At 38.0% G+C, this 20,296-nt stretch overlaps 1 protein-coding gene and 1 long non-coding RNA gene across 3 annotated transcripts; both read right to left on the bottom strand.

Annotated features, from left to right (window-relative positions):
- Positions 1-259: 259 nt before the first annotated feature.
- Positions 260-5,169, bottom strand: LOC128505734 (uncharacterized). 2 transcript variants are annotated; one of them, XR_008355609.1, is made up of 4 exons: positions 4,876-5,169; positions 3,565-3,622; positions 2,854-2,902; positions 260-2,710 (listed from the first exon to the last, which is right to left on the bottom strand). It is a non-coding gene; the product is annotated as an uncharacterized LOC128505734 (long non-coding RNA). The 2 variants fall into 2 exon arrangements; XR_008355610.1 differs by having other exon boundaries at positions 3,565-3,619.
- Positions 5,170-10,074: 4,905 nt separating this feature from the next.
- On the bottom strand, positions 10,075-19,458 carry gal3st1b (galactose-3-O-sulfotransferase 1b). Its single transcript, XM_053475882.1, has 3 exons — positions 19,271-19,458; positions 14,815-14,968; positions 10,075-13,392 (listed from the first exon to the last, which is right to left on the bottom strand). The coding sequence occupies exons 2-3, from the start codon at positions 14,931-14,933 to the stop codon at positions 12,249-12,251; spliced, it is 1,263 nt and encodes a 420-aa protein (XP_053331857.1). The 5' UTR covers positions 14,934-14,968; positions 19,271-19,458; the 3' UTR covers positions 10,075-12,248.
- Between the last annotated feature and the right edge of the window lie 838 nt (positions 19,459-20,296).

The raw sequence follows: 20,296 nt of genomic DNA, 5'->3' as shown, positions 1-20,296 counted from the left end.
TCATACAAAGCCTTGAGCCTATTCCTGGGGACTCGGGCATGAAGCGGGATACACCCTGGATGGGGTGCCAATCCATCGCATGGCAGAAGCGATTTGCCTACCCTGCATGATTTTCGGACTTTAGAAGGAAACCCACTAAGCACATTTTCCACGCACACAGAGCAGAGGCGGAGATCGAACTCCGACCCTGAATGTGCGTGTCCATCCTGCCTACATAACATCTATAATGGGCGAATAAAAACACTTACACAAAAACACCTTAAGAGCTTGCAAGTTTATTGAACTACTGCTTAAATCGTCAAAATTACTTATACAATACAGAGTGCTTCTTTAATGATCACAAGCTGACTTTTTTTTGTCTTACACCAATAGTTATAGCATTTCAACATAAGTACAGCAGACCCTACCTAATCTATGCTATTTACAAGAGCTAGGATACCTAGCTTACAAGAGAAAATGCGAACAGTCAAGATGGAGATGAAAACGAAACGAAGCGGAAAGCATGCAGCTGATGCACTAGGGAAGATCTAGAGCAAGCTGGGAAGGTTCCCACTATAGTGGCGAAAAATTAAAATGGAAGACAAAAGAAACTAAAGTGGGCTTTCAAGTTGGTCAATTGAGATTGTTTAAAGTATAATGTTCGAAACTGGAAGCAAAGACAAAACTGCAAATACTGAAGGATGAGACTTTGCTACGGAATTACCCAAAGTAAATGAAAAGCTTTTTGTTTATTTTTTTAATCCTCAAGGTGACCTACAAGTCATTAACAAAACCACTTGCTTAAAAAAAAATAATTGATGAAAACTAATTCATCTGTGCTACATTTTCAGCTTAGGAAAGCGCATGATCAGATCGTGTGCTGTAAGATGTGACGGTCTTGGCTGCTAGAAGCATTTCCTAAATACCAGCTGGTGAAATCTATGCAGCTGATTGGTAACCTTGAACCAACCTGTACGTGGACAATTTCCCAAAAAAAAAAAAAAAAGTATGATTTCTGTGTTATCCAACAAGAAAGGCTTTCAATTCCTTCTGTGCCCTTCTCCAGGTGAACATATGAACATATTAAGCCAAAGACACCTCAAAGGAAAACAACTCTGGCCAACATCCCATTATCTTATTTTTCCCCCCATTCTTTTAGTATCTAAGTGTACATTCCTAGAGACAGGTCCCTGACAGTACTACCAAAGAGTAAATCCTCATAGATGGTATACTATGTCGCTGCTGCCAAATTATCTAGTGCCAGTACGAGCGACTAAGCAGTCGTATCAGCTCTTGACCTTAAAGGGAAAAACATTAATAATTGCAGTTTTGTGATTGCTCCTGCTGTTCTTAGTGATCGTCGTGTTAAAAGAGATCATTTCCTTAGAGAAAAATGTTTTTCATAGTTATTGTTAGTGTCTTTTTTTTTTTTTTAATCCAAAGAGAAAGCCGCACAGAAACGACAGTGGGAGAAGGGAAGGGGCGGGAGGAGGGGAGAGGAGAGGAGGAAAGGGAGGGGGGGGTCAATCCAGACCAAGTTACAACAGCCATACGACAAAGAACCAAACACCTTCTCCAGACGTGAAGAGATATGAAATAAAAACCATCTCGGCTACCTTACCAAGGAGCAGATTAAAGTCCAAAATAGCACCATTCATCAGTGTCTCAAATCCGTGGCAGCATCTCAATCACTTACCACAAGGAAACAATGCGGTTTCTACAGCTACTTCTATATCACAACGCACATGATTACACTTTAATATACTGGCAAAGCAAAAGGAAAACAAAAAAAGAAGCAAAAAAAAAAATACAAATTTTTTTTTTATTAAAGCAAGGTTAAAAAATTGTTAAATTACTGTGTACTACAAAGCATCTAGTAACTGCGTGGGAATCGGGGACTCTTAGCCTCAGTAAATACTGTCGAGTTTGAGAAAGTAGGTTTCAGCAGTTTAGTGTGTGAAGACAAGATCAGCTGCTGTAGGTTAAAGGTGGATCTGACAATGAAGGAACATAGGGACAAACTGACTGATGAGTTCCGGCAGACTTTAGTGTCAGGGTGTGTTTCTGGAAAACCTATGTACTTGGCTTATGGGTAATATTGATCATTTATTTCTTTTCCCCTTCTGAAATGTTTGCCCCTAGCAGTGTGAGTTTAAGATAATATTAGAACATGTTCATTACGGAAGTCCTGGAGAGTGTGTGGAAAAACATAATGGTACAAACACTGGAAAAGAAAAAAAAGAAAAAGAAGATAGGGAAATAAAATCCTGCTTTGGTATATAGTGGACAAGTGGATGACATGCTGCTGCAGGTTTTCTCGGCCCTGTGGAGGTTGTAAACGATGCAGACATGCGGGTCTGTACAGCTCCAATCTGTCAGCTCTGTCGCGAGGTGCTTTGTGGCGTTCGGCGCTACTTTTGTGTCCTCCCAAAGAACGTGAACTTATCATCAAGGCTTAGAGTCCCGAGCGTTTCTATCATAGTATTAAAAAAATCACACAGATAGGGAGCGAAACAGCCCCAGAGTCATATTTCATCTTTACCACATACCATAAAAATGAGAAAAATACACAATTTAGGAAACAAAACTATACAAGGGAGGCTCTTCGGATTCCTTTAAAGGAGGATCCATGTTAACAAACCACTTCTATCCTACATCAGGTGGAAGGAATGTCAAATTTTCGCTGTGGCTCCCCATCACCCCGTCCTGAGCAGGGGCCCAGATGTCATCCCTGAAACAGAGATGAAGACATGCTGAGGAGGAAGGGGGTGGGGGGGGGACCCTGATGTGACATGCTAAGGTGTCTGCATCACACACAATCCAGTTTAAACGTTATGCTCATTTGTTTTTAGGATTTGAAGTAATGGAACATACCTCTGGGGATCCTCCATCGCTCCTGTCAGTTCAATTCTGCAGCAGGAAGCTTGACAAGAAACACAGCATTAGACTGACAGTAATTTGATCATTCATGTAATACATCACACCCATATAACGAGCGCAAAATCTGCACCATTACGGAGTGACAAATAAAGAAAACCGATCGTCCTTAAGGAAAGCACACATGGTCACAATAGCATGGCCCGGCACCTGTTCAAATTCCCTTCTATTCCGCTTTACTGACTGCAGCTCTGGAGCGAATCCAATCCAAGTAAAAAGAGGTCACTTTTTTCCCCCCCAGCTCTCTCTCCCTTTCTCTCTCTCCCCCCTCCCATCCTGTCTCAACCCGCCACTGCGAACCCGTTGAACCCTTAGTGCTGCTGCAGCACCACACACACACGTCAGGAAAATGCAAACTTCCAGTCGAGCAATGAGAAATGTGAGCAGCGGTAACGGTGCCTGGTACAAGTTGCAGAATCAGACTTAGATGAAGAGGAAATTCCAAATATAGCATCCAGCTTTAAAAATAGAATGTATTTTTTGTTTAAGAAAAAAAGCATGCAGAGATCAAAGAACAAAAAAAAGCAAAAGGACAGAAATATGATCACATGCGAAATAAAACCAATGACAGCAAGAAAAGGTGTTGTCACCTGAAGCAGACTTAAATTTAACAATAATAATAATAATAATAATAATAAATGAGCTCACCATGATTGTCGGTGTGCAGGAGCAGCTCTTTCACTGCAGAAAGGCTTGGAGATGTCTGCTAGACAAAATAACACAGAGAGAAGGGTGTCTAGTGAAAGTGGTTGCAGCTTTAGTGGAACAGACTGTGCATTGCCCTTGGTGTGTGTGTGTGTGTGTGTGTGTGTGTGGACGCATAGAGCATTTTAAGATGGGAGACACACTGGCATGTCGCAGCCCGCCTGCATGACCTCATCGGCCCCTGCAGCTGGCTAAATGTAGGACTGTGTAGAGCTGCTGGAGCAAATAAGGAATAAAAATCAATCAATCAATATCCAAGTCAAGATCCTGACATCAGAGATCTCTCAGCTATAAAATCCACCCTTAAAGTTTCAAAGGAAATTCCTCATTAAAAAAAAAAAAAAAAAAAAAAAAACGTCGTTTGGTTGTTACCTTTTTCCTTTCTTTCTTTCTTATATAAATTCCGCCTTCAGAAGCAAACAGCTTGTGTGCTGGGCAAATTTCTCTCTCCTGTCTGGCACGTTTAACAGACAGCAGGACGGCTCGTCTGTACATGATGTACATTTTTAAAAACAGAAAAAGCACAGGCTAGCTCTATTATTAACTGCTAGCGTTAGCGCGCTGCTGAAAAAACTAAACAAGAAAATAAACAAATTTCACATTAAAAGATGTACAATTTTTGACACTAGTACGAAAAAAGAGTTTAGAAAGAGCTGAATTTATACAAGCCGGTGTCATTCTGCTGACAAAAACCCGACTGTGTGTTAAAGCCAGGTTTCTTGAACAAAGAAGCAGCTTGCTAGCTAGCTCGCTAACCCAAACTCGGCTAGTTGTATGGAATAAAAGCAGCTAGCACAGCTAACTCAAACACATTAAAAACACACACACACACATAGAGAGAGAGAGAGAATGTTCGAGAGAGTAAGTTTACAAAGTGTCCCTTATTTTTATTTTTTATAACCCACATCCAACACCAAAAAACGAGCCATTTTTGGTGTGTATTATTTTAAATGCACAGAAATTAGCTGTCCTGTATTCAGGGTCGCGGGGACCTGGAGTCTGAATATAGGATAAAGTGGTATAGAAGGTGAGTGAGTGAGAAATTAGTTGTCGAGCTTTGTTTAGGAGAACTCAGTTGAGTTGTAAAGTCCTTATTTGACCCAAGACACGCTAACACAGAGAGAGACAGACACACACACACACACACACACACACACAGTGTCACTAAATTCATTGACAAGCAGCATTCCTTGCACAGAAATCTCTCTGAAGCTACAACTCCGGATTTCAGACAGGATGCAAACTTAAACTTACAGTTAAAACCTCGTTCCTGTTCTGGTTCAACCCAAGTTTCCACCGAAAACTGCTTCACATGGAAATACAGCTTGTAGTCAAATTCATATTTAAAATATTGCTCCAAGAAAGAGTTTTTTTGTTTGTTTGTTTTTGTTTTTAAACCAACAGGTGATCAGTGCTGGCTGATTCGATCTAATCTGGAGTGATATTCATGGCGTGGGGCCAGGCGCCCCGATCGGGCTGCACTGCAGCCTCAGCCAGACTGCTTACTCTGCACGGCAGCAGGCAGACTCCTCCAGGCTCCCCACAGTCTGGCGAGGAGCAGGCTCGATCCTAAATCCCAAATCGATTCATAGTGCACTACGGAGGGTGTACATTTTGTGACATCCTACACGCCATCTAGTGGTCCTGTTCAGGGAGGAGCGCGCTGGTTTGGAAGCCGTCCAATCAGCATGCGCAGCCAAAAAGGCGCGCTCACAGGACAGCGGTTTGGTTACAGCCGGAAACCAGCGCTGATTGGGCAGAAACGTGTTTTTCGTTATCCAATAAGAATGCGAGAAGGCGGGTCTCAATTTCTATTTGGTTAGAACTGGAACATCCGTTGCGCTTTAAAGAGACACGACTTTGAAAATGTAACATGGTGAAAAAAATATCTATTAAACTTTATTGTTCAAGTGAACAGGTATATTAATGTTTAATATCTTTATTTATGTTTATTATTATTAAGGTGATTTATTATTAAGGTTATATATTTACCATGATGATGATGATGATGATGATTATTATTATTATTATTATTATTATTATTATTAATAATTAATATTCTAATATTAATTTTGTTGTTAAGGTGGTGCGGTGGTATAGGTGGTCTTGCATGTCGGGGGTTGGATTCCCAACTAGGTGTATTTTCCAACCGTGTTTGGTGGGTTTCCTCTGGGTGCTCTGGTTTCCTCCCACAGTCCAAAGACATGCCGATTAAGGTAGTTAGTGTCTCAAATTGCCCGGTGTCACGCTGTGGTGGAATGTCATAAAAGTATTTTTAAATTCTTCACAGTACTATGTAACATTTGACGAGAATAAACCATGGATGTGGTGAACAGTCCTGTAAAAACAGTGCCATATGTTTTAGAATTTTAGCTTCGTTAGCTTCTAGGTTTGGGGGGTTAAATGCCAAATAGCGTTAAATGGAAAGCTAATGTGGTATGATGTACAATCACTTGTTGCCCTTGATCTGGGGTTAGAGAGTGATTTGGGACTTAGCCTTGTGTAAGGAGCTAGTTATCACTGACTTCAAAATGACTCAGAAGCAGTTATTAAGAAGACAAAGTGTTGTTTAACATTGTCAGCTGTGTTTTGTTGTTGAAAGTACTTCGGTGACTGTGGTTCGGTTTTGAATGTGGGCATTAAGTGCCCTAAGTCTCCTGGTGTAGGCTCCAGCCCTCCTGCAAGCCTGTACATGATAAGCAGTATTCCATAAAAGATTAACTAATTAATTAATAATATTGACATCAATATATATATACGATATACGCTATATACGATAGCATCCAACTGACATTTTATCAAACTGATAAGGTCTAATATTGGAACTGTATATTAGGTCCAATATTTATGCACCTAATATACAGTCCCAATATTCAGCCTCAGAAATTATGTTTGTAACTAAACAACAAGTAACAAATATATGTGAATAAATATAATACATAAAATTATTCTGATTCATTAGATAGATAGATAGATAGATAGATAGATAGATAGATAGATAGATAGATAGATAGATCAGTATGAATGAAATTAGAGAGGTCTAAATGTAGTCTGTACTGAACATGTAGTCAGGGATTTTGGTAGGAAGCTGGCTGGGTCCTCTGCACCCTGTGTCTCCATATAGCCCAAAAAAAAGTATGGGAACATGCAGTCCTCAGACTCCTCAGTGCCATCCTCAGCATGTACCCGGTAGTACAATGTATTGCCTTGTGCACTACATGAATTCTTCTGGAACAAGAATGACTTAAATGCTTTATGCCTCTGAGTAATTAAATTTTACACTGATTTTTAAAAACTGTATTCTTGTTGCTTTAAACCAACAGATTAAAATCTCAAACATTTTAATAGAATGTAATGTAATGTTGTGAAAAATTCTATTGTTCTATATTTTTTTAATTGCAGCCTCAGTTTTATGTTCTTAGCTGACAGGAGTGGCACCTGCTATAGCCCATCTGCTTCAAGGTTTGGCGTGTAGTGTGTTCACAGATGCTCTTTGACATACCTCGGTTGTTACAAGATGTTGTTTGAGGTACTGTTGCCTTTTTATCAGCTCGAAGACGACTAGCCATTTTCCTCTGACCTCTGGCATCCACATTTTCGTCCAGAGAACTGCCGCTTCTCTTTTTCAGATCATTCTAAGTAAACCTTAGGGGTGGTTGTGTATGAAAATTCCAGCAGATCAGTACTTTTGTAATTACTATGTCATGTTCAAAGTCACTTGAGAGTCAAATCTTTTTCTTTTCCATGCTGATGCTCGGTTTGAACTTCAGCAGCTCGACTTGACCATGCCCACATGCCTAAATGCATTAAGTTGCTGCCATGTGATTGACTGATTAGCTATTTAATATGTTTAATATTTTTTATATTATTGATATTTGATAGTATTTTTTTTGTTACTATTAAATTTTTTTACTTTTACTTAAATAGTCTTAATGTGGACCCTTTTTGTTTGCGCTCCTCTTCAACAGAAGTGGACAGCACATTCTGAGCGTTTGATTTATAATGTGTTTGTGCACACACTCCTGGTGCATCATCACTTCTTGTCAGACATGGTGATCTAGTATGCTGTCTGGTACTTCCATCTGGTGCATGTGAAACTGCTGCTTCACTTTCTTCATGTTTGCGAAAGACCCTACCTTCAAAATGTCACATGGCAGAGCTTGAACTTTAACAAAGTCATAAGTCTGATCTTGATAAAAAAAATAGAGTACTTTAAGAGTCCCCAGCAAGTTCTCGGTAACCATATGACTGTATTCCTATTCATATCCATTCACGCTGAGTTGTCTCTGTCATATTGTCAAGTCATTTCACAGAACACAGGGTCACATCTTTAACATGTACTATTTTCTCTGAGAATGCTTTCTGGTTTCATTTATTCCCAGAATAAAACAAGCAGGAAACTGGTGAACTAGTACATTTTATGCTTTCGAATTGGCTTATCCCCCCTGGGGACCACAACTTTTGAGTCATTCTTTAGATGTGTGTAAAATGCTTTTTAGAGCCTTCCAGCAGAAAAGCTTTTAACATGTAGTTTATTTGACTTTTAAGGGCAGAGATAGAACAATAAATTCTGGTCTTCTTTTTGACAGAAACCACAGCAGGGCTTTTCTTTCCAATTCTGAAATGCCCTTAAACAATGGCCTAACTGGTCCTGTTCCACCATGCACCTCAATAAAATTCACACATTACTGCATATCATCCATTATAAGTATGTGTGCTCTGTGTATCATGCTTTTGTGTGGCAGAGCAATGACTTAATCATTCACCTAAATAACATTTCTTTGGAAGATGGGGTTGATTGACAGAGGCAGGCTCATCTTCATTTTATTGCATGCTATTGTCAAAAAGAAAATATTGTCCATATATTATGTTCAATATATTCACAAACCAGGGGATCATTGGCTAAGATTGTGCAGTCAAGTCATCAGGGCTTCCTATTTGGTTACTGAAAGACGGCCTTAACTTAAACCTGCTTGTATTACAGTATACACTTAATTGTCAATGACAAGGCAGTGCAATTTAAAATGCTGACAATTATGTAATCTAAGATCAAACATTAAAAGCGCTAAAATTGTTTTAGAGGGTCCATTTGCTTATCGTTGAGTACAATGTTATTTGTGTTGTCTTTGGGTGATGTAAATTAACAAGATTGTTAAGACTAGTTTAGCCATGCTAATCAATAGGAAATGATTTCCATTTGATGTCTCTTTTTAAATCGATGCATTTATTATTTATTAATTTTATGACAGTACAGTTAATTAATTGTATGAAGTACAATTGCTATCTTCAGATAGGTTCATTTCTTACCAGTAACACATAAATGGAAATAATTTCTAATTGAATTTGAATTAAAATGTATTGTTTAGCCTGGCTAAACTAGTCTTAACAATCGTGTTTATTTACATCTGCACAGCTGCATATATTTAAAACATGTAATGAAATCAATTATCTGCATTTTGTATTTATCGCAGTACGTTGTTTTAATAATAAAAAAGGTGGTAAAATATTTTCAAATCTTTATCATTATCAAAAGTCCTGCTGATACATTTGTCACCAAAAAAGTCAGCATTGCCCATGCCTAGTAAAGTAAATCTGCTGTTATATGTTTGTAATACTCGTTACTTTATGTGTACAATTATTAGCATGTGACAACAACTATGAAGGTCATCTTCCACATCCACCTTGTCAGGAAATGATTGATTACCACGTTGACCATGACAGGGTAGACATGCTTTAGCATTTAATGAACACACAGTAGTCTTTTAGTTAAAGTGATTCGTTTTAAAGATTACTGTATATTGTTTATCTTATCAAATATATTTTGAACATCTGAAAAGTTTTTAATATTGATTAATAAATTAAATATAAATATATTAATACCCAAGTTTGACAGTACAAATATATTAAATATTAATAGTGTAAACATGTCAAGCTTGACATCATCCAACTACAGACCCTATATGAAGAAAATGATGAAATGTGCGTGTAAATATTTCATGTACCTACAGCAGTTGTTTTGATTGAGGGGAAATATCAGGAGCCAACATTATGAAATTTCTGTCTATACTGTCAGTGGCTGAAACCAGGGCCAGAGACGGACAACATACTGATTTAAAAAAACAAATCAACTGTTCTTTCAGCTCCAGTTTCCAAATTGCAAACATTTGATTAATCAGTAATGCTGTCTTGAATCTCTCATATATAACATGTTCATGTACTTAAGTGGAAATATGGACTATTATTTACTTAACCTTTCCAATATTTGAAACTGTGGAAACTGTGAATCACAAGACAGTTGAAGGCAATGGCAAATTAAAAGGCCCAACTGCTCGTCGCACTGTTAGTGTTATAGACATGTACCTTTTACTGAACAATGCAAAACAGTAAAGTTGTTTCAAAGTTGAATCATTTCAGTTGAATGCGGCTACATTGGTTTAATCAATTTATTGCACTTTTAATAAGTTAAGTTAACTGAGCACCATGTTGAACTTGGCAAAATCACATATACTCAGTCCATGTAAATAGTCCAGAATAAGCGATACATATTTCAAGAGCCTTATTATTCTACCGATGTGTTTGTAAATGTTTGTTTATGTTTATGATAAATCCTCAGGATGTCGTTATTGTGCAATGTGTTCTGACGAAGACACCAAAGACACATCATGGTGATATTACAAAATAAATAAATTAATAAATAAGTAAATAATTTAGACATTTCTACGTTCTTCTGATGGTTCTTCCTGAAACTAGGGCTCCTCTCATTCTCATTCTATAACATACCATATAATATACCTTAACAGTTCTTGAATATATGATCAACCAAACACAAGTTTTTAAGTCCAAAACATGGAAGCAGTGTTATGAAGCATAAGGTTGGTAGTTGATGGATGTGCAATTTCAAAATGGTGTTTGAAAAACCAGTTCTCTTATGATGCAAGACTCTTCTCTTCTTGTCTCTTTTTGTTCGTATGTGTTGACACCCTAATCCAGCGCTGCTTACAGACATGCTTTGTAGAGGACATAAAGAACATAATATAAAAACGTAAGGGTAAAACAAAAAATTCTTTATGTTAACTTATATTCACACATATAAGTATGGTTTAAAATTCTCCTAGCGCACTAGTGGAGCAGAGTGCAACCTTTTGAACAGCATCCCATGACTCTTAACACTGAACCACAACTGTCCCTGAGGAGTTTACACAGACCACAGTTTATACAGCAACAAGAACAGTACAGTTAAGTTTTCTTTAATTAGTGTACCAGCACCACCACCGGTGGTCAGGACATTTGGCTGCTGATCAGAAGGTTGTGCTCTGCTCCAGTGGCCCTAAACAGTTTGCACAACAAGTTGGTATCAAGCCAAACAGTACAAGTCAAGGTTTATTTTAATAATCGTAATTAATGTGCTTGATGAAAAGGTAGGTTTTAAGAGGTAGGTTTTATACAGACAACCAGAGGAAAGTGTTCTAATGAAGCACCCAAGTGGCTCTTGTGATGATCCACCTGATGTTGAAACCTGAATGATTGTGTCAGGTTAGCAAAATGAGAACAAAAGGATAGTTGGTTGAACAGCAGCACACCAAGGTTGCCTGTATTGTCAGATGATGTTATTTGAGCAGGGCTGTGTCTTAACCTTTCAACCTACTTTCAAAAATAAGGGAACGAGGTAAGCGTCACCACTATATCTGTGGCATTCGCAGGTATAAAGTAACAGCAGAACACCAGGTGGTAGAACACTAGTGGTGACCTAGCATGCAGCAGACATGTATCCTCTCCATAATACTTTATATGACTGTCCCTCTGCCACTGCCATTAAGACCTTTGTATCTGTGAATGGGCAGGAGATTTTGCAAATGACCATGTTGAAGGCTACTGAGAGGTTGAAAGTTTAGCTGATCAAGTGGCATGAATCTTCCCAAAGGGGAGTACCGATTTAGTCAGACGTGTTAGGGTCTTCTGGGTAAGAAAGGTAGAGCACTGAGAGTACACAGCATATTTGAGGAATTCAAAAATAAAGGAGAAAAGTGATCCCAGTCATCTGTAATATCTGAGATGTCCAGTGTTGGCTTTTTCAGAACCAGTTCTCTTGAAGGCAGTGGATAAATATCCAGATGTTTAGAGGAGGATGCTGGACTCAGTCGTGGAAAGGGTGAGATCTAGCAGGGAAAGAAAAGCTTTATATATATATATATAAGACAGAGAGAGAGAATAGGCAAGAAAAAAGGGAAAAACAGATTGTGAAAACAGATTGTGTAGTGTAGGAACAGGAGCAGGGAGAGTGGGGGGGGGGACGACGACAGATCCTGGCACATGAAATTTTGTGAAACAAGGTGGCAAAGTCAGAAGGAGGCAAAAGAATAACATTACTGACCTTACATGGATCAGATGCCTATTTTGTTTCCTCTGACTATCTTTAAAATAACTTGCATATAAGGCTCTATCACAACATTTTTTTATTTTATTACACACAATAATCATTAAACATGCTAATGTAATGCAAAAAGGTTGCCAGTTCTTCATCAGGGTTGTGTTATGAACTGTGTTACCCATGTTTCATTGTTTTCTAAAGGATAATTGTGACATTCTTTTCACAATCATGAGGTAAGACATGGAATAGCACTATTTCTTCAAATCATAATGTTAACAATTTTTTTAAACCATCCCCATAATTTGGTCATCCACAGATTCACTCCAAGGTCTGTCAAGTACTGAATTTCAGGCGTTAGCATCTTTCGGCAGAGCTCCCTGTATTGCTGCTCAATATTGCTCCTCATGTTGTATCCCAAAATAGAGCTCTCTCCAACAGGCTGCCAGGGCCTCATGCTTTGGTCCCTTATGTCCTCGTCCGCCACGGCCGTCCCACCGCTAATGCAGATGGCTGCCATCTCGCTGTTCCTCTGGCGCAACTTTTTCACCTCTTTCTCCATGCGCTTCCTCCCGTAGGCGTCAATTTTGGCCCAGAGCGTGGCATTGAAGTAACGGTAGAGCTTCCAGTCAACTCCGTTCCATTCAAGTGCTTTGGCCCTCAGCTTGGGCGTGAGCTGGGACACACTAGTTGGTCTGCGTGTGTTCATTTTAAAGTACAACAAGTCATCTATCTCCCAGCAGAGAGCATCCTTGAGCAGAATAAGTGACTCCTCAAAATGTTCAGCTATCAGGACAAGCTGGAATCGCTCCGCAATGGCACTAATGGCGCTGTCCACTATCAGATCCTCTGGCTCCAATGTGTTATCAAAACCGAAATCGAAAAAATGAAGGTTCTTCAAATAAAATGAGTTAAAACCATCTGAGTCAAAGTAGAGATGTGGATTATTCAGAAAACTTTCCAGTTTATCCTTACCATGGATCCTCCATGTAAATGGCACGATTCTTTTGTTGTAGTGGAACGAGGACTCAAAGACCAGAGCTGGGTCTCTTAAGATAGTGAAAAAGAATGCATTGCTTGGTAGAAGGGCATCAACTTCTGGAGCATTGAAACGCATGTGATTGCAGATGATATTGTAGCATGCGCCTGGTCTGTAATCCTTCACTTTCATACGTGTGAAGGTAGAGGGATAGGAAAAATCATTGCGGCCATTGGGAAGAGCAAACTTCAGCCTCTTCTTCTCCCCATAGCGCAGGAGGATATTTAGAATAGTGCTGCTTGCAGTTTTGTGAGTTTTCAGGAACATCAAGTTTACTTTTGGCACACAGTTCTGCACCTCATGTGTAGAGAAAGAGACATTCTTCTTTTGCCATGTTGGGGTTTTATTTGCACATGGGGGTGGCAATCTGTATGTAAGACAGGTGTAGGACAGGGTTACTAGGCCTACTTAATACTTGAAGAACAGCAATTATCATCAACCAAAATATTTTATAATTGTACTCCTTTTGTACATGCATGCATCATTTTCATTTTTGAAAATGATGCATGCAATGTCATCATTTTCAAAAATGTGAGCAGATAAAAACAATAAACAAAGCATTTTTTTTTATATCAAACCAAAAGTCCATTTAAAGAGGTCCTATTATGCCTTTTTAAAAATTATCTTTCATGCAGTGTGTCATGTGTTCATGCATGTGAACATAAACTATCTGCACTATCTGTGACGCCGACAGTGCACGATAAATGAAGTTTTTGTCTATTAAAAAAAACTGTCGGCTCACATTCACCTAAACGTCGTTAGCAAATCTATTTTACTCTGTTACGGATCCACGTCACTCCGTAACATATTTGCATAATGCCCGCCTACGTTCTACATCGCGAACAACTTGCCCGCCCAAGTTCTATGTCGCGAACAACTTGCCCGCCTTACAATTAACAATTACAATTAGCCAGGATGCAGATTTCAAGGGGAAAAATGCATCCGCACACGCGAAGTGAATAGCCAGGAAAGAGCGGGGGGAGGAGTAGTAACAGCGCTGCCATTATTTGTTTGGACGAGAAAAGGAGAGATTGCTGTGGATCATTTTCTTTCGAAGATTTTTTAACCGGATTATCTTTGACTGAACATATTCCCCGGACTTCTCACCCTCCGTCATCGGCCTCTCGGACTTCATTAACCAATGAGACTGAACCATACTTGGTATACTCGGATAACACACATAAAATAAACACGCATTCTGGACATTTTTCACTCACTCGCGTTCACATACACATACCGTTTATTATATATAGTTTGTAAATATTGTTTATATCTTTGTTTGGTTGTGATGCACCTTTTTCGTTTACTTTATTTAGTTTTGTATAATACACGTTTGCTTTATCTACTTGTTTGTGTTTGTCCTTTTTGACGCCATCTTTTCCATGTATTGACGGGTCTCCAGACCCGTCATTCAGTTATGGTCATGGGCGTTTCGTTTTCCAACACATGCTGTAGCGGTAGACCAATCATAAATCACCACGCCATCTGACCGATCACAGCAGTGAGGGCTAACGGAAAGGAGGGGTTTAGACAGACTGAATCTTTGAACTGCTTCACACAAGTTGTTTACAAATCATTTAGAAATGGGGTAAAATTAAATCTATTTTTGGAGAAAACTAAAGTGTTTTTTGCCCTTGCATACATGCAAACCTGTTTTAAGAGACTCATTAAGCAATAGTAGCAACCTTTAAAATGGCATAATAGGGGCACTTTAAGAAGTATGATAAAATCTACTGTTGATCCCCACCCAAACCTGTTTCTTTTCCCGTCAAGAACATGGATGACAAACCTTGGTGTGTTGGACTGGAATGTTGGCACTGAAAAAGAGTACAACATCATTGTGATGCAGGTGAACAGGAACCCCAACATAAGCTTGTATGCACCTAACCTGGGCAGAAAATGGTACATTTTCTACATGCCCTCCAGATTTGATTCCCAAAAACCTGTTGATGAAAAACCAAAAGTTAGTCAGTTTGAAAAAAAGAGGTTTACTGATATTTCTTTTTTTTTTTCTTTTTTTTTTTTCTCTATTTTTTAATTTTGTGACTTTGAAATTTTTCATTGTTGTCATTTTTATGTTGCAGTCAGTGAAGTTACCATACTTTTTTTTTTTAACCTATTTAGGGTAATGATTTTTTTTTGCCAGTATCAGTAGTTTTATTTAAGTACAGTGCCTTTGTATTTTTGCACGTTTTATGTTTTAAAGAAATGTGTCCTTAACTTAACTTTAAAACATAAAACGTGCAAAAATACAAAGGTACTGTACTTAAATAAAGCTACTGATACTGGCACCAAATAGATGTTTGCTTAATTAAAGCTTAACATCAAAAAAGTGGAAAAGAGATGCTTGGAAGGAAGTAACTGTTTATATGTTCCATAATGTAAGTGAAAATGGGAACCAAAATCTATTTTATTTTTTTTTAGTGTACAGTTCTATTATATACAAACAGGGTCTTGGAAAAGTTTTATCTCTTGTGAAGGGAAAATTAAAAATGCTTAACATTGTTTGACAAATAAAAAATCATAACCCTAACTAAAATCCAGTAAAAAAACAGTTGCCTTCAGAAGTCATAATTAGAAGCCTAATTAGTAAATAAAGTCCAATAGTGTATGATTTAATCTTAGTATATATACAGCTGTTCTGTGAAGCCCTTAGAGGTTTGTTAGAGAACATTAGTAAGCAAACAGCATCATGAAGCCCACAAAAAACACCAGACAAGTCAAAAATTAAGTTGTAGAAAAGTTTTTTTAAAAAGTGTAAAGCAGGGATATCCCAAGCTGACAGAGCAACAGTCAATCCATCATCCAAAAATAGAAAGAGCACAACTGCAAACCTACCAAGACATGAATGTCCACCTAAACTGACAGACCGAGCAAAGTAAGCATTAATCAAAAAAGTAGCCAGGGGGCCCATGGTAACTCTGAAGGAGAAATCCACAGCTCATGTTGGAGAATCTGTCCACAGAACAACTATTAGTCGTGCACTTCACAAATCTGGTAACAAGTAACAAGAAGAAAGCCATTGTTGAAAGAAAGCCATAAAAAGTCCCATTTGCAATCTGTGACAAGCCATGAAATTTACAGGATTAATAAAGCTTGTTTTAACAGTTCGAAGCCTACGGCTATTTATAAACAGAAAAGAAAATTGCATAGGTATCTAGTATTTAAATCTCAGGGCTTGGCAAGAATGCGTTGGCTTTCCTGTAAGCACGTGAGGATGAGCATTCACCACAGTTAATTTCAGATGGTTTCACAACAGCAACAAAACAAAAGCCTACTGTATCACCTACTGTATCTTTGCTTTAGTCAAATGAGTGTGCAGAGTGTGTAAAACCAGAGAGCGCAACACGTCAGGAAAATGTTTATTTTTATAAGGAAAAGAAAGTTTAGAAGTTTAGTGTTGGAATTTTGAAACTATGCTAAAAAAATGACTAAAGATGCTTATCACTAAGCTGGTACCCTCATTTCTACCTTAAGTGTGAATGTATCTATGACACAACAATGTGTACGCTGTGATGGGAACCTTTGTGTAAAATGGTTAAAGATACACAATTGGACTGTGCACTTCTAATTAACTATTTGAGTTCTTAAAAAAATGCAGCTTTTTTTAAGCAAAAATATCGTACTAAGGCAACAAAAGATATTCCCTTGATGCCACCACTTTAGTGACAAGAAAGGATATCATTTAATCCTATTATAAAAAAAAGCCATTCAACTCTCAGCTTTCATTTTAAAAGAATGTATACTCCGAATTTAGTTACATTTACTACTGGGACAATGATTCCCACTGGCTCTTGGCGTTTCCTCGAGTGCCTTGATTTAATTAGTTGTTAAGCATTGCCATCTATTGTGTTAGAGGTTTGATTTTCGATGTCCAATGATCCCTTAAAACTCAAGTGGCCATGCTGCTGAAAAGAATGGGTTAAAATAACACTGCAGGTGTTTACACAGCAAACACGCCGTGTTATTGAAATTATAACCACTGTTAAATCTTGTTTAAAACAACTGTTAAAACAACAGTAGCAAATAGGTCACAGGATATGCAACCAAAAGTGTATTGATATATACAATGTCATTTGTGTGTCAAATACAATGTCATTCCATTTCTTCCCATCAGGGAAGATCTGTCCAAATTTCTCCGTCTCAGAGAGATAGATCAGTGAACGGATCTGTAGAGGTTCGCATGTGGGTCGGCTCATAATAAAATATTTAAACCTGAAGGTTGTTGGGGATTATAAATAAAAATTTATGCAAAAGGTGCAAAAGTTTGAAAACCCCTGTATTGGCAGTAAAACTGAATATTTTTAGCTATTCAAACCCTTATAAGTTAGCAAGATCATTGTTAAGCTAAGTTTCAATGCAATTATTAATGGAAGTTTCAGTTTTTTATTTCCATGTTTGAACCTGCTTGCAGAACCTGTTTGGCTGGACTTAACCACTCTGTTTGAACAACAGTGGCATGAGAAATACAAGACATGTTGGCTGTTTTCTGAATGACGGGGCAAAACTTTGACCTAATAGTATAAATACTCAATAACATGTCTGTCTCTCTGTCTGCCTGTCTGCCCCCTCTCTCTTTCTCTCTCTCTCTCTCTCTCTCTCTCTTTCTCTATCACACACTCTCTTTACATAGGAATATGTACTATTTGCCCTTTTATGCTACAGGACGTTGGAAATGAACGGTAATATCATTTCATTTAAACGTTACAAACAACTGTCAATGCAGAACTATATAATACTGATTATACTATTATTATTATTATTATTATTATTATTATTATTATGTGAAATGTCATGCAGGGTCAGAAAGTATAATTTACTTAGTAAAACTGGATTGAAACTGTATTGCTTCCATAAGCTTTCATGTCCTTTATCAAAGTCAGAATCATTCATTAGCTGTCACAAAGAATAAATGGTTGCACTCAAGCACTTTATATAGGTTATATTATACAGTATATAAGGGAAAAACAGAAAGTGTTGATATTCATATTGCAGGGAAGTAAATTTTTTAAATGAGAAGTTATAGCAAAAGAAAAAATTGCCTGACAACTTATTCAAAACAGAAAAGACTATTTGTTTTTGACACGGTCATTAGATTGTCCATTTACGACCTATGGGATGCAAAATAAACGTGGCCTTTTTGCATTTTGTTGATGAAAACATTAAAAAGACGAAGAGAATCTGTACATATCGAGCGCTGGTATTTTGGATTCAGTTTAAAATATGTTGTGAAAAAAAAGTGAAATAGATTCAGAGCAGATAATTTAGTCATACAACATTTTTACAAGACAAAAAAAATTTGCTCTTGCACTTAAGTTTCAGAAAACTCACTCACTTACTCATCTTCTATACCACTTTATCCTGTATTCAGGGTCACAGGGACCTGGAGCCTATCCCAGGAGACTTAGGGCACAAGGCAGGGTACACAGGGTGCCAATCCATCGCAGGGCACACACACATACACAAACTCACACATTCATTCACACACTAAGGGCAATTTTGGAAATGCCAATTAGCCTAACCTGCATTGGACTGTGGGAGGAAACCACAGAGAAAACCCACCAAGCACGGGGAGAACATGCAAACTCCATGCACATAAAGACAGGAATCGAGCCTGGCCGGGAACCAAACCCAGACCCTGGAGGTGTAAGGCGACAGTACTAACCACTACGCCACCGTGCCACCAGTTTCAGAAAACGTGTGAGGAAATTTTAATGTTGTGCTACACTAGTACTACTATAATATCACTATTTCACAGCTTTCCTACTGTAGCTCTCTAATGTCAGCCTAATGCTCCGTTTTATAGATCTGAAAAGTCATGAACAGAAATGCAACCCCCTATTTTCTGAATGGAAAGTGTGTATGAGGGTATGTGTGTTGTGGGTTTTGTGCCCAGCTTGGACTATTGGCCTAGCGAATCCAGTGTTCAAAAGTGTTATTAATAAGAAAAATGTCCTGTATTGTTAAGCACTGAATGAACAGAAAATTTATGGTATTTAAGGATTAAGAAAAATTAATATTTAAAGGCTGGCATTAGAATCTTCATAGTATATTCGATTCTGTAATTATTTGGTGTGTGATGCTACTACAGTATGTATCTTTTCTACACACTTGAAATGGAGGATAATATATCTAAAAATGTTCATTCATTTTTACACAATGACATGAAGGTTATCCAAAAAGCCTTTTTTTTTTCTTTTTTTTTTAACAATTAATAAAGTATTATGGGTTTAAACTCATCCTACCTTATTTACATAATTTCCTTTCCAGACCCAGTAGAGTCAGGATAATCAGGAGCGACGTCCTGAAGAAACGCTTAAAAACGTGGGACAGCATCATTCCAACATCTTGGTGCCAGGCTCACAGTCTCAGACCCATCTTTAAAAACCTGGTGTACTTTGCTCTCGACTTTTCCACCTCTCTGCCTCTGTGAGAAAGGGTGTGTGAGTGTGTGCTCGTGACACTGAGTAATTGTGTTTGTTTTCACACCAATAGGGGCTGAGCTTGCAGTCAGTGAACCAACCAGATTTGTGTTTCCGGTAGTAATAATGGCTTGTAACAGAAGGTAAGGAAAGTACGTGCGATATCTTTATAGATAAACATCCAGACATAACAATAAACCTATTTACAAAAAAGACTTAATCTGATAACTTTTATTTCCTTATGAGCACTGTAGTGTTCCGCTTAGCTAGTACAGTCAGATGACATCATTAATAAAAAATTTTTTTTAAAAGACAGACGTGGTTACTGAAGGTAGATTTAGGTTTTTCATAACAACTGGAAACCCAATAATTCCTCAAAAGGTTTACAGTAAGACTGATAAAGACTAACTAAAGATTGTACAGCACGCATCATAAACCAGTATCAGAACTTAATTAATCAAAAGCTTTAGACATTTAATTCTTCTCAAGGATAAAAATAAATCAGGGCATGAAGGTTTAAGAAAAACCTACAGGGGGCAGGATTTCAGTGGGTCATGGAAGTTCATGTAAAACATCCAGGTTACTCTGGGAGAGCAGAAACTTGTAAACAGATTACAACAGTAGCTTGTGAATGTACTGCATGTAATGAGAATTGACACCTGACACACACACAGATACACATACAGCAAAGACCATGATTGCTCTCAGCCTCTAAATAAATGATTACACAATATAAACAGTGAAGTGAAAGTGTGATCAGCGAATATCTACTTAGTATTTGTCTATTCCAAATGGTATTTCAAGTGTGTTGTTAACTTGAAAAGGACATGTAGTAGATGGTCCAGATGG

Source organism: Clarias gariepinus, chromosome 17 (assembly GCF_024256425.1).
Source record: "Clarias gariepinus isolate MV-2021 ecotype Netherlands chromosome 17, CGAR_prim_01v2, whole genome shotgun sequence".
NCBI lineage: Eukaryota > Metazoa > Chordata > Actinopteri > Siluriformes > Clariidae > Clarias > Clarias gariepinus.
The sequence above is the reverse complement of the archived record's forward strand: the minus strand, read 5'-3'. Positions and strand labels throughout refer to the sequence as shown.